The sequence below is a fragment of the Herpailurus yagouaroundi genome, unplaced genomic scaffold (genome assembly GCF_014898765.1).
Source record: "Herpailurus yagouaroundi ecotype Mexico unplaced genomic scaffold, PumYag 195, whole genome shotgun sequence".
NCBI lineage: Eukaryota > Metazoa > Chordata > Mammalia > Carnivora > Felidae > Herpailurus > Herpailurus yagouaroundi.
In genome coordinates, this window is record NW_024412426.1 from 10,372,124 (window position 1) to 10,386,672 (window position 14,549).

General features: G+C 35.1%; 1 protein-coding gene across 7 annotated transcripts in view; it reads left to right on the plus strand.

The window, feature by feature from the left end:
• Positions 1-14,549, plus strand: part of SMG7 (SMG7 nonsense mediated mRNA decay factor) — a 92,673-nt gene that overhangs the window by 38,625 nt on the left and 39,499 nt on the right. For 6 of the 7 annotated variants that reach the window (XM_040446554.1, XM_040446556.1, XM_040446559.1 and 3 more), the window contains one exon: positions 14,047-14,078. In XM_040446554.1, coding sequence (XP_040302488.1) covers positions 14,047-14,078 — 32 coding nt within the window. The remainder of the gene's footprint in view (positions 1-14,046; positions 14,079-14,549) is intronic. The other variant, XM_040446557.1, reaches the window with a different exon arrangement.

Genomic DNA, 14,549 nt, shown 5'->3' on the forward strand with positions numbered 1-14,549 from the left:
ATTAAATGATCAAAGTACTATGATTAGGCTGTTAATTCTTAACAGATGAGTTTAGAGTCTATAATCAATTACCATGATATTACTGTATTTTGTAGGTTGCTTGATGTGTTATTAGGTCCAGTATTTAAAATGTATTTAAGTTATATGATCAAAACTAATGTTTGGAGAGAAGCAAAAAAGAAAATAACAAATTATTTTGCAGCTTTGATGTATCTACCTCTGGTTTCATTTTCTGTACATACTAAGAATATGGTCCTCATGACATGTAAAGTTTTTCTTTCTTTTGTCATTTAGCATTGTATGGTAGTAGATAACATAGGATTTTTGACGCCCATCTTGGAATGTTGTCTTCTTCAACCCTGTGTGCTGCTTCAGAAAGGATCCTATGTCAGAAACCAGATTAGCAAAACTAACTTGGTCATTGAAGTATTGGTGTTATTTATTTTTTTTAACGTTTATTTATTTTTGAGACAGAGAGAGACAGAGCATGAACGGGGGAGGGTCAGAGAGAGAGGGAGACACAGAATCTGAAACAGGCTCCAGGCTCTGAGCGGTCAGCACAGAGCCCGACGCGGGGCTCGAACTCATGACCTGAGCCGAAGTTGGACGCTTAACCGACTGAGCCACCCAGGCGCCCCGAAGTATTGGTGTTATAATCAGAGTGCAGTCCTCCCTTTAGAGTTTTCACTTAGGTTCTTTTATGTAACTTACTGGTTGTCTTATTTACTTCTCATTTCTGAAAGGGAGTTTGTTTCCCTGTTTTACAGATGAAGAAGTTGAAGTTTCTTGGAAAGAAGCTCCAGACCTAAGTTTTTATTCTGTATCATTTTCCATTGCATAACATTGTTTCCTGTAGGATGCACATTTTACCATTCATTAATTTAACAAAATTTTACTGAACAGCTACCGTATAACAGGCATTATTTTAGGTGTTAGAGATACAGCCCTGAACACTTATCTTCTTCCTCACTCCCATTGGCTCTTTCTGTAGTTGAACTGTAGGCATATATCTATCCATGTACTCAACCATAGTGTATTGAAATCATCTGTATATGTCCTCTTATCTTCCACTTTATACTGAGTTGCTTAGAAGTAGTACCTGCCATCATTAAGGCTATTGTCATTTTGACTATTTAGAGTAAAAATATTTACCTTTTTTAATTTGCGTTTACTAGTTGTATATGTTTTCATATTAATTTTTTTCATTGTGTCTAATCCATACATCTCTCATTACTTTTTCTCAACTCTTTGCCTTTGGTAAGCCTCCCTTTCCTATTCATTTTGTAATTATCCTAAAGATTCACCATTCTCCTTAGTTTATCTCCCACTTACGTTCAGACACTGATCTCATCTCCTACTTTATCTCTGAAAGTGATGCAGTGTGTGTAGCTGTGAATTCTCTTGACATCGCCTCATCCCACACTACTCCCTTATTCTCCTGGCACATTTCTATCTAACCTTACATTCCTCCAGTTTCATCCTGCCTCCTTTTCAAAGACAGTTTGGCCTCCTGTCTTACTATTCACATTACCATTTCCTTCCATCTCTTCCAGAATTATCCTCTATCAGTTTTGTTCTCATTTTCTTAAGTCTTCAACCTATTCCATTCTCCTAGCTTCATTTTTTCATTTTAAACATGCTTAAGGCCCTACTATTATAAAAAAGAAACTTGTCTTTACCATGGCTCTCTTCCCTTTTTCTTCACAGCTTAGCATTTTAAGAACTGACCTAAACTACTACTACTTATTTTTTCCTCAGCCCCCTGCAATTTGACATAGTCTCTTCTCTGACAGGGCTATTATTGACCTTTATTTCACCAAATCCAACCCACTTTCTAGTCCTTACAGCAAATCTGCCCCTTGAAAATGAGTGTAGCTCATTCTCTCTCTGACTTCACTTAGCATAATAACCTCTAGGTCTATCCATGTTGTCTCAGATGGCAAGATCTCATCCTTTTTTTGTGGCTGTATGATACTCCATTGTGTATACATGCTACATCTTCTTTATCCATTCATCTATTGAGACACTTGGGTTGCTTCCTTTATCTTGGCTATTGTAAATAATGATTCAATAAACATAAGGATACATACATCTTTTCAGTTTAGTGTTTTAATTTTCTTTGTGTAAATACCCGGTAGGCATTATTGGACCATATGCTATTTCTATTTTTAATTTTTTGAGGATCCATATGATTTCACTTACATGTGGAATCCACAAAAACAAAACAAGCAAATAAATGAACGAAAAGCAGAATCAGACCTATCAATACAGAAAACAAACTGGTTGCCAGAAAAAAAGGGGATGGAGGGCCAGGCAAAATAAACGGGTGAAGGGGAGAAGGAGATATAGGCTTCCAGTTAGGGAAAGAGTAAGTCACAGGAATAAAAGGTATAGCATAGGGAATATGGTCAGTGGTTTTGTAATAGCATTGTACAGTGATAGATGGTAGCTACAGTTGTGCTGAGTATAGTGTAACAAATAGAGTTGTTGGATCACTGCGTTGTACAACCTGAAACTAATGTAACCTTGTGTGTCAACTATACTCAAATTAAAAAATGAAGATTGAGAGCTAGATTCTCCCTTCTGCCATTCTGGACAATTACATTTTTCTTATAGGTTTAACTACCATCAGTGTGCTGGTCACTCCCGCAGTGTATCCCTAGTCTTAATGGCTCCTCTGTGCTTGACACTTAATCTCTAAGTTCCTGCTTATACCCCTTACTTTCTCATATATCCAGCTGTCCAAGCTAACAATCTGGGAATGATTTGGACTGTTTTCTCAGCTTTGTCTTTCCTTCTACTGACTTTATTAACAGGTATTTCTTGAGTCTAGGCTTTTCTGTTCCATCTGTATGGTCACTTCCTCCCTTCCAGACTTGCCCTTTTAAAATCCATCTTCATGAATGTTGTGTAATCTTTTAAAAATGAAGTTCTGACAATGGTGTGCTCCTGCTTAAAACTTGGCACTGGTGTCCTATTGTTTAAAAGACAGAGGTCTGAGCTCCTTAACGTGTCATGTAAAGTCTCACAGTCTGCTGTCTGCCTTGGTTCACCAGTCATCTCCTGTATTTTCTTACCGTGTATTTTATGTTCTATGTTCCAGTCTTACCGTGTATTTTATGTTCTATGTTCCAGTCTCCCACCTTCACTGACTTAGCTGTCTTTACTGTGTTATTTTCTCTGCCTGGAAAAACTTCTTATCCTTTGATATTTCCAGAGAGGACTGGCCCTTAATCAAACTAGATACACAGTTTCAAATAATAGAATTTTAGGATAAATGTTGTAATGTAGAGCATTGGAATAATGTCAGGAGGCTTGAAAATTCATGACAAACTGTAAAGTGCCACAGAGAGAAAGCAAATTAGTGTTTTTGTTCCTTACTGAGACAAGCCCCTTTAGGAGCAGCATCTTCCCTAGATACCCTTTTCTATGTGAAATTCAAAAGTAGAGCAATATGATTTACTTTTTATTAATCCTATGAGACTTGGTGATGTCTTAGAGATCTGTAGATTGTGTATTTGTGTGCTTGCATGTGTAGGCTCACACTCACCTTACAGTATCTGGCCTATTTTGTACAAATAATTATGATATGTAATTATGTAGATGGTTATAATTGATGAACACTGTTATTATTCCAAATACTCCTTAGTACTCTATGAAGATAAGCAAATATATTAACTTAAAATAAAACCTACCATGGCTTTTGTTTAAATTTCAAAAAAAAATATTTTAGCCTTCCCTCCCAAAACAAAAGAAGCTGATTCACTTTTCCTTAGCAACTGAGTTTGAAGATGTTGGCTTATTTGAAGATGAGTTTTAGAAGATGTTGGCTTATTTTCCTGTGTTCTGCTCATAAGAGAAACAGAGTTGGAAGTTCAGGTCGAAGGACTCTTCCATTGTGTCTGCCCCTGATTTTGAGATATCTTATATTTTCAATCACAAATTTTAATATCGGTTCTTAACAAAGATTATCTTATTATATATGTTATCTTGCATTGTTATTGTAAGTACTATGTATAATCAAGGTGTTTGTTAAAGAAGATGGCCATTACTTTTAGAGTTTTCTTCTCTAACAACATTATAAAAAACATTGTAAGATGTTTAAGTATTGAATGCCCCAGTTTTGTGGGCTATTTCTATTAAATATTACTTTTTTTTTTTTTCTCTGTGAAATCTTGTATAGGAGGAACTATGATGTAATGGTTAGGAGTTATCCTGTGGAACCAAACTGATTGAGTTCAAATGCTGACTTAACCTTGGACGTGTTACTTAACCTCTATTTCTGTGGGCTTCTTCATCTATAAAGTGGGGGCAGTAATAGTACATAATACGGATTAAATAATTTATATAAAGCCCTTAGAACATTGTCTGACAATAATAAGTGCTATATATAGCGTTGGCTATTTCAGTACCTAGTGCATTGGAATACATTGAATGTATTTATAGATCTTGATGATCATGTAGTCTCCAGGAATATTGTTTCAGGTTGTTGGCTTTCAGTGCATTTGTTTATCACTGAATGTTTCAGATTTTATTCAGCCTTTTAATGACTTTTTCTTATTGCCTGGTAGAAGTGCTTACTTTCTCTTAGTAGAACGGACACAATGTATTCAGTATTTTGAAAGCTTTGTATTTTGTAAGTATTTAGTGGTGTTATTTTATTATTGAAGGAGTGATGATTTTTAATGTTTGAATTTTTGGTTCATTCATTGTTTTCATTAATTCTTTCTGCTTAAAGTAAGAATAAAAAGCAACTCGGAAACCAATTTGACAATAAATTTCATATATTAAAAACAAACAAACAAACAAATAAATAAATAAAATCCAAAAAAAAAAAAAAAAAGCAACTCATGTTGCCAGAGCCTTCTACCAAGAGAAAACATTTAAACACTCTCTCACTTTGTATAAGCATTGGCCATAAACTATATTAATGTTTAACATTGTTAGTCTTTAGCAAAACCAGTAGGTCAGTTGAGGTGTGGTAGCTTTCCCTAGTGAAGTAAAATAATCAAATGGCCAATTATGTTACCAGTCTTTATGAAAGCAGTTGGTATAAGATCACATCTATTGATTTGGTTTCTTATATACTATATGAAAAAAAATAAAATTGTGTAAGGAGAGGATAGGGATTCCTCTTGTGAGATAATTCTCAGTTTAACCCTCTCTCCTGTCTAAATGGGTACTTTTGGTACACAGGAAAAAAGAAGAGTTAGTAGATAATAGTATATAAACCTAACAGGGTTTTAAACAGTTTGCAGATTAAGGCCATCAAAAATATAGCATGGTCTCCACATAGTAACTTTACTGTTTGTTACATGAGACTGTATTTTTTAATGTAGTTCTCTTTGTGGCAAGATTACAACATTAATAAAAATAGATCTTTAAGGAAACTATTGATGATTCCTCATAGGGAAAAACTATTTGGCTTGGGAACTTAATAGATATTTTACTTCTTATTTTTTGATCAGGTACTCCCCAGAGCAGGAGATGCAAAGTTTACTGTAAAGAGGCCAGGTAATAAATATTTGAGGCTTGGTGGGCCATGTGGTCATTGTCTCAACTACACAGCTCTGCCCTTGCAGCAGAAAGCAGCCATAGACAGTACGTAAATGAATGGGCATGACTGTGTCCCAGTAAAGTTTATTTACAAAAAGAGATTCAGAGTAAAGGAAGGAATTTCACCCATAGTCTGACTGCTGTACTGGAATATAAATTTTACTTCTTGTGGTCTTTTTTATTAAAAATCTCAGGTAGAATTTTGTTTTCTATTTTAACAAATCTTTTAATTTAGGCTAGGTGACTTACATGTTAATGTTTAGTTGACAGAGTCTATGTTAGCTTTTTATGTCACAGAATTTTTAAATTCTAACTTGAAAGAAGTAGAAATTACTGGACTTCAGAGTCAGAACTAAGTTTGTACTTAATTCTACCTAATTGCTTTGTGACTATGGGCAAATTGTTTCACATTTCAGAACTTCAGTTTCCTTGTTTATAGAAGAGGAGTAATACTCGACATCTTCAGGTTATTAGATTTTCCATTTAGCTATCTTTTCATCCATTCAATTTAGCAAGATTATTTTAGTCATTAATGTATCTCTTTCACAACTAATAGAGAACTATGCACAGAATGAGCACCTCTTTACTCTTGTCATACTGAGGAACCAAAACTCCTGGGATTTCAAGATGCTTTAACGTTTTTGTCAGACAATTTTTATCACGTTTTTGCACTTTTGTTAGTGCTTGAATTTTTAGTTTTACAGTTTCTCTTGGACAGATTGTAGTATATAAAAATACAGAGTAAAATTTTGATCTTTATCAGTGGAAGCCTGCTACCAGAATAGCTAGATTTTACATTAGACATTATTAGACTTAATTATCTTATTTTACAGCCTCTAAGAGAAACAGGCTGTTTGTAAATAGTTCCTGTAATATGCTCAATAAAATCTTTGAAAGAAAGTTGGTGTCCTCATTAGGCAGATGGTAGCATACTGAAATGATACTTACAAGCAGATCTTGCTTGAAATGAGAAAATAACCTTTAGACACATGATTCTAAGTATAAGATATCTTGTATATACTTGAGTGTAAACTTTTTAGCTAATGTCTGGAAGCATAGTAAAATGTATTTGTAACTTTGCAGGGACAGAATGAAAACACTGTTGAGTTTAGTAAAGATGCATATAATTAGCACTGGCTTTCTTGGTATAAGTTTCATAAATTAGTGCTCCGGTAGGATGTTGTATTTTTTGTTTGTTTGTGTGTGTGTGTGTGTGTGTGTGTGTGTGTGTGTGTGTGTGTTTTGGAAGAGTGTGTTCTTTTGACATGGGTAGAATAGGATATATGGCATTCTTCTTTTTTAAGTTTTTAATTCTATAGTTAACAATCTATAGATTGTTATATTAGTTTCAGGTGTACCATATAGTGATTCAATAATTCTATACGTTACTCAGTGCTCATCATGATAAGTGTTCTCTTAATCACCTATTTTACCCTTCCCCCACCCACCTTCCCTCTGGTAACCATCTGTTTGTTTCCTACAGTTACCAGTCTGTTTCTTGGTTTGTCTGTCTCTTTTTTTCTTTGCTCATTTGTTTTTGTTTTTTAAATTCTAATATAAGTGAACTCATGGTATTTGTCTTTCTTACTTTTCTTAGCATTATACTCTCTAGCTCCATCCATGTTTTTGCAAATGGCATGATTTCATTCTTTTTATGGCTGAATACTATTCCATTATACATTATATTATACCACATTTTCTTTCTCCATTCATCTATCAGTGGACATTTGGACTTCTTCCATAATTTGGCTATTGTAAATAATGCTGCAGTAAACAGAGGGGTGCATTGTATCCCTTTGAATTTGTGTTTTTGTATTTTGGGGGTAAATACCCAATAATGTGATTACTGGATCATAGGGTAGTCCTTTTTTTAACTTTTGGATGAACCAACAAACTGTTTTCCACAGTGGCTGCACCAGTTTGTATTCCCACCAACAGTGCAAGAGGATTCCTTTTTCTCCACATCCTCACCAACACTTGTTATTTCTTGTGGGTTTTTAAAAAAAAATTTTTTTTTTAATGTTTATTCATTTTTGAAAGACAGAGACAGAGCACAAGTGGGTGGGGTGGAGAGTGGGGGAGGTATGCAGAATCTGAAGCAGGCTCCAGGCTCTGAGCTGTCAACACAGAGCCCGACACGGGGCTCAAACTCACGAACCATGAGATCATGACCTGAGCCGAAGTCAGATGCTCAACCAATTGAGCCACCCAGGCACCCCTCTTGTGGTTTTTTTTAAAAAGTTTATTTATTTTGAGAGAAACAGACACGAGTGAGGGAGGGGGAGAGAGAGAATCCCAAGCAAGCTCCATGCTGCCAGCACAGACCCCAACACAGGGCCCAAACTCACGAAACTTCAAGTTCTTGACCTGAGCTGAAACCAAGAGTCGGATGCTTAACTGACTGAGCCACCCAGGTGCACCAGTTTGCGTTTTTCATTTTAGCCATTCTTTTTTTTTTTTTTTTTTAAGAAATTTTATTTATTTATTTAATGTAATTTCTTGTCAAATTGGCTTCCATACAACACCCAGTGCTCATCCCAACAAGTGCCCTCTTATTTTAGCCATTCTGAAAGGTGTGAGGTAATAACCTCATTGTAGTTTTGGTTTGCATCAGTGTTGAACATCTTTTTTTGTTTTGTTTTTGATTTTATTTATTTTGGGAGAGACAGAGAAAAAGAGAGAGAGAGTGTACAAGTTGGGGAGGAACAGAGAAAGGGAAAGAGAGAATCCCAAGCAGGCTGTGCACTGTCAGCACAGAGCCCAGTGCAGAACTCGAAATCATGAACCATGAGATCATGACCTGAGCCAAAATCAAGAGTCGGACGCTTAACCAACTGAGCCACCTAGATGCACCAGTGTTGACATCTTTTCATGTGTCTTTTCTCCATCTCTATGTCTTCTTTAGAGAAATGTCTGTTCATGCCTTCTGTCCATTTTTAAATTGGATGATTTGTGTTTCTGGTGTTGAGTTGTTTATGTTCTTTTTATATTTTGGATACTAACCCTTTATCAGACATGACATTTGGAAATATCTCCTCCCAATCGGTAGTTTGTCTTTTAGTTTAGGTTTTTTGTTTTTTGTGTTTTTTTTTGTATTGTTTCCTCTGCTGTGCAGAAGCTTTTTGTTTTGATGTGTCCCAATAGTTTATTTTTGCTTTTATTTCCCTTTCCTTAGGAGCTATATCTAGAAAATGTTGCTATGGGCGATGTTGGAGAAATGACTACTTGTGCTGTCTTCTAGGATTTTTATGGTTTCAGGTCTCATATTTAGGTCTTTAGTCTAATTTTGACCTTATTTTGTGTATGGTGTAAGAAAGTGATCCAGCTCCATTTTTTTGGAGCTGGTGTTTCCCAGCACCATTTTTCCCCCATTGTATAGTTTTTCCTCCTTTGTTGAAGATTAATTGAACATATAATTGTGGGTTTATTTCTGGGTTTTCTATTCTACTCCATTGATCTGTGTCTGTTTATGTGTCAGTGCCATACTTTTTTGATTACTGCAACTTTCTGTAGTATATCTTGAAATCTGGAATTTTACTTTTCTTTGTCAAGATTGCTTTGGCTATTTGGGGTCTTTTGTGGTTCCATATACATTTTAGGATTGTTCTAGTTCTGTGAAAAATACTGTTGATATTTTGGTGGGGACTGCATTAAATCTGTAGATTGCTTTGGGTAGTTTAGATGTTTTAACATATTTGTTCTTCCAATCCATGAGCATGTGTCTTTCCATTTCTTTGTGTCATCTTCAATTTCTTTCATTAATGTTTTATAGTTTTCAGAGTATAGGTTTTTTACCTCTGTGGTTAAGTTTATTTGTAGGTATTTTGTTGCTTTCGGTGCAGTTGTAAATGGATTGTTTTCTTAATTTCTCTTTCTGCTGCTTCATTATTAGTGTACAGAAATAAAACAGATTTCTGTATTAGTGACTTTGTATCCTGTGACTTTACTGAATTCATTTATCAGTTCTAGTAGTTTTTGGTGGAGCCTTTAAGGTTTCTATACACAGTATCATGTCATCTGTAATAGTGCAAGTTTTACTTCTTCCTTACCGATTTGGATGCCTTTTATTTCTTTTTATTGTCTGATTGCTGTGGCTAGGTCTTCCAGTACTATGTTGAATAGAAGTGGTGAGAGTGGACATCATTGTCTTGTTCCTGACCTTAGGGGAAACACTCTCGTTTTTTTCCCCATTAAGTATGATGTTCAGCCTTTATTATGGCCTTTGTTGAGGTATGTTCCCTCAAAACCTGTTTTTTTGTTGAGGGTTTTTATCATGAATGGATATTGTACTTCATCAGATGCATTTTCTTTATCTGTTGAAATGATCATATGGTATGTATCCTTTCCTTATTGATGTGATGTATCAGATTGATTTGCAAATATCAAACCACCCTTGCATCCTGGGAATAAATCCTACTTGATCATGATGAATGATTTTTTTAATGTATTGTTGGATGTATTTTTTTAATGTATTGTTGGTTTGCTAGTATTTTGTTGAGGATTCTTGCATCATATTCATCAGAGATACTGGCCTGTAGTTCTCTCTTTTTTTTTTTTTTTTATGGTGTCTTTATCTGGTTTTGGTATCAGGAATGAAGAGAATGAGTGGATTTTGGGAGTTTTCATTCTTGTACTTTTTGGAATGGTTTGAGAAGAATAGGTGTTAAATCTTCTTTAAATGTTTGGTAGAATACCCCTGTGAAGTCTTAAGGTCCTAGACTTTTGTTTTTTGGGAGTTTTTTGATTACTGATTCAGTTTCTTTGCTGGTAATCTCAGTCTGTTCAAATTTTCTATTTCTTCCTGCTTCAGTTTTGGTAGGTTATATGTTTCCAGGAATTATATCTGTTTCTTAGTTGTCCAGTATTGTTGGCATATAATTGTATTTCTGTGGTATTGGTTAATTCTCTTCTTTCACTAGTGATTTTGCTTATTTGGGTTCTTTCTTTCTTTCTTTCTTTCTTTCTTTCTTTCTTTCTTTAATGAGTCTAGCTAGAGGTTTATCAATTTTGTTGATCTTTTCAAAGAACCATCTCCTGGTTTCATTGGTCTGTTCTGTTTTTTAGTTTATATCATTTCTGTTCTACTCTTTATTATTTCTTTCCTTCTCCTGGTTTTGTTGTTCTTTTTCTACTTCCTTTAGCTTTAAGGCTAGGTTGTTTATTTTAGTTTCTACATACCATTTCTGATCTACTCTTTATTATTTCCTTCCTTCTCATGCTTTTGGGTTTTGTTGTACTTTTTCTGGTTCCTTTCGGTTTACAGTTAGATTGCTTATTTGAGACTTTTCTTGTTTCTTGAGGTAGGCCTGTATTGCTATAAATTTCCCTCTTAGGACTGCTTTTGCTGCATCCCAAAGATTTTGGATCATTGTATTTTCATTTTCATTTTTTTCCATGAAAATTTTTAATTTCTTTGTTTTCTTGGTTGACCCATTTATTGTTTAGTAGCATGTTTTTTAATTTCCATGTATTTGTGCTCTTTCCAGATTTTTTCTTGTGGTTGATTTCTAGTTTCATAGTGTTATGATCAGAAAAGATGCATGGTATGACTTTGATCTTTTTGAATTTGTTAAGATTTGTTATGTGGCCTAATATGTGATCTACTCTGGAGAATGTTCCATGTGCCCGTGAAAAAAATGTGTATTCTGCTATATTAGGCTGGAATATTCTGAATATATCTGTTAAATCCATCTGGTCCACTGTATCATTCAAAGCCACTATTTCCTTGCTGATTTTTTGGTTGGATGATCTGCCCACTGATGTTAAGTGTTAAAGCCCCCTACTATTATTGTATTAACTGTTTTATGTATTTGAGTGCTTACATGTTGGGTGCATAAATATTTACAATTGTGTTACCTTGTTAGATTGTCTCCTTTATTATTATATAGTGTCATTCTCTGTTACAGTCTTTGTTTTAAAGTCTGTTTTGTATGCTTTAAGTATTGCTACTCTGGCATTCTTTTGACAGCCATTTGCATGACGTTTCTCCATCCCTGTGCTTTCAATCTGCAGGTGTCTTTCGGTCTGAAATTAGTCTCTTAAAGGCAGCATATAAATGGGCCTTGCTTTTTTTATCCACCCTGTTACCCTGTGACTTTTGATGGGGGCATTTAGTTTGTTTACATTCAAAGTAATTATTGTTATATAAGTATTTATTGCCATTTTGTTAGTTGTTTTGCGGTGGTTTTGTAGTTGTTCTCTGATCGTTTCTTCTCTTGTTCTCTTTTGTGATTTGCTGGCTTTCTTTAGTGATGTACTCAGATTCCTTTCTCTTTGTTACTTGCATATCTATTACTGGTTTTTGATTTGTGGTTGACATTAGGTTTGTATATAACATTGTTTGCAGGATATTTGGTATTTTTTATTACATTTTATAATCTTAGGTTTTAATGGTATAAGCCAACAAGCCTTGTGAACGTAGTTTGTTTTTTTAGTTGCAAAAGTTTAACACCCAAAGTAAACAGTGGAGCTAGGTAATATGAATAATGGGATTTGATGTGATGTTACAGTTGAGGATGAAGTTTAGCTATTTATTTTTATTATTCATTTATACTGATAGTTCCTATATGGCTTGTGGTTACCTGTATAACACCCAGTTATGATTCTGTCTGAAAACTTAATTTAGAAAAAATAAATATTTTTTAAAAGCTAAGAAAATGAAAAGGTTCACATTATGTTTTGATGAAACTAAAACTCACAGCTGATATTAAATACCTAATATTTACAGTAAAAATTTTAGAACCTCTGTGTATTCTCTAGCTTTTATGTTCAAGTTTGTTTTTAGAAATGGAAATCTCATTAGTTTATATACATAACTTTTTAGAATATATGAACATGATTTATCCTTTTTCCTTTCTTCACTTAAAAGATCTTTATTGAATGCCTACTGATTGCTAGGTGCTGTGCTAATAGGCATAGGGGTTGTGACGGTGAGCATTCTTAAAATCTGTGATATCTACTATGTAGAAAAAAAATAAGTGCTTTGAGAGTATAAAATAGGAATATCCTTCATCTAAGTAAGATTTCTTGAGAAAGTTATGTTTCTGAGACAAAGTATGAGTAATAATTAACCAGACAAAAGGGGAAGAGGTATTCCTAGCAAAGGGACTCGTCTTTACAAAGGTGCTGTGTATGAAGGGAGCAGAGCACATTGGAGAAACCAGAAATCCGGTAACTAGAGCACAGAGATCAAGGAAGAGAGAGAATAATGGTAGAAGCAGTGTGCAGACTCTAATTTTTGGAGTGCAGAGAACTTTGTGGGACACTTTAGTAAAGATTTTAGTTTTTACTCTAAGAGCAGTGGGGAAATCATTAAAGCTTTTGAATGGGACTGTTGGTATGGTCAGAATTTGCATTTTGACAAGATCCACCAGACAGCAGTGGGAGAACAGAATGAAATAGGGCAAGAGTGAAATGGAGAAAACAGTTTGGTGGCTTTGCATTAGTCCCAGCAAGAGATGGTTCATAACTTGAATGTGGGTGGATGAAGAGGAAGTAAAGGGAAATCCACACATTCAAGATACATTTAGTTGGTAGAATTCTCTGGAGTTGATAGATTACCAGGGATTTGGGAGAAAGTTGTCACAGGTGACTTTGAGGTACCTGCCTTTCACAATTGGAAAGCAGTGATACATTTGGTAGGGCAAAAAACACTAGAAAGAGAACCAGGAATGGGGGTGGGAATGGGTCATGAGTTCAGTTTTGGACCTCTTGATTACAGGCAACTCTTGAAAAATTTGAGAGAGGAAAGAAGCCACAGCCAGAGGAGGAGAATGCAGGACAGAAGATTTTAGAACTGTGACAGACTTGAGCGTGTTTAAAATACTGAAGAAAAGGAAGGATCCAATATAGAGAGAAGTTTCAAAATTATTGAAGGAGGAAGGGGGTAATTAAGGGAGCAGAAGTTCTTATTAAAGTCTAGAAAGAGCCTACTCAAGTGGAATTACTGGTCTTAAATAAGAGATGCAGCGCCTCTTGTGTTTTAACAAGAGAGAGAAAGAAGAGGGTTGTGTGAACGTAATGTTTAGTGACTGGGCATTGTTTTTCCTGAGATGGGGCTGCTGGCCTTTACTGAAAGGGGTCGGCCTCAGGAAGGAGGCAAAATCCATGTCTGAGGAAAGTGGGAATTTTGAGATAGTTATAGTGGTTAGTGAATTGAGAAACATAGGATTTCCTGGCTGCATTGAGGGAAAATTTTTTGTTTAATGAGTATCATTTAATATTATCTTAAATACATTTGGAAAACCACAAGAATGTGAGCTCATAGAATTCATGGTGACCCTGTATACTTTTAAGTTATGGCATCAGTTTGCCAAAACCTAGTGCTACCCTGGATATTAAAGCAGGGACACTATTTGCAATGTCACAAATAGAGGTGCTATACATCTTGATGTAGTATATGATTTCACCTAACTTTTAGGTTTTAGTGTTACTTATGTTGAGTAGGCCTAGTTTGTTTCTAACTGATGTTCTTTTTTCCCTTTTTTTTAGGCAGGCAGAAGTCCTGAAGGCTGACATGACAGGTACTGGCTGGCTCATTTGGTTTTCACAGCTTATTTTATATACCATTAACGGAATTAAGGGAAGGGTCTCATCTTTCCTATATTACTTGTTGCACTGTCCTAGTTGCCAAAAGTGATGATGACTTAAAATTTGCTTTAAATAATTACTGTTTTTGAACTTTGAATTCTTTTTTTTTTTTTTTTATGTTTATGTATTTATTTTGAGAGAAGGAGGGAACACGCACATGTGAGCCAGCAGGAAAGGGGCAGTGAGAGAAGAAGAGAGAGAATCTTAAGCAGGCTCTGTGCTGACAGCTCCCCCAGTGTGGGGCTTGAACCCATGAACCATGAGATGATGACCTGAGCTGAAATCAAGACACTTGACCAACTGAGCCATCCAGGCGCCCCTGAACTTTGAATTCTTACTTAGATGGTTAAGAATTTTATATAATCTGTGCTACGTTGTATTGAATATTACCTAATTTAATGCAT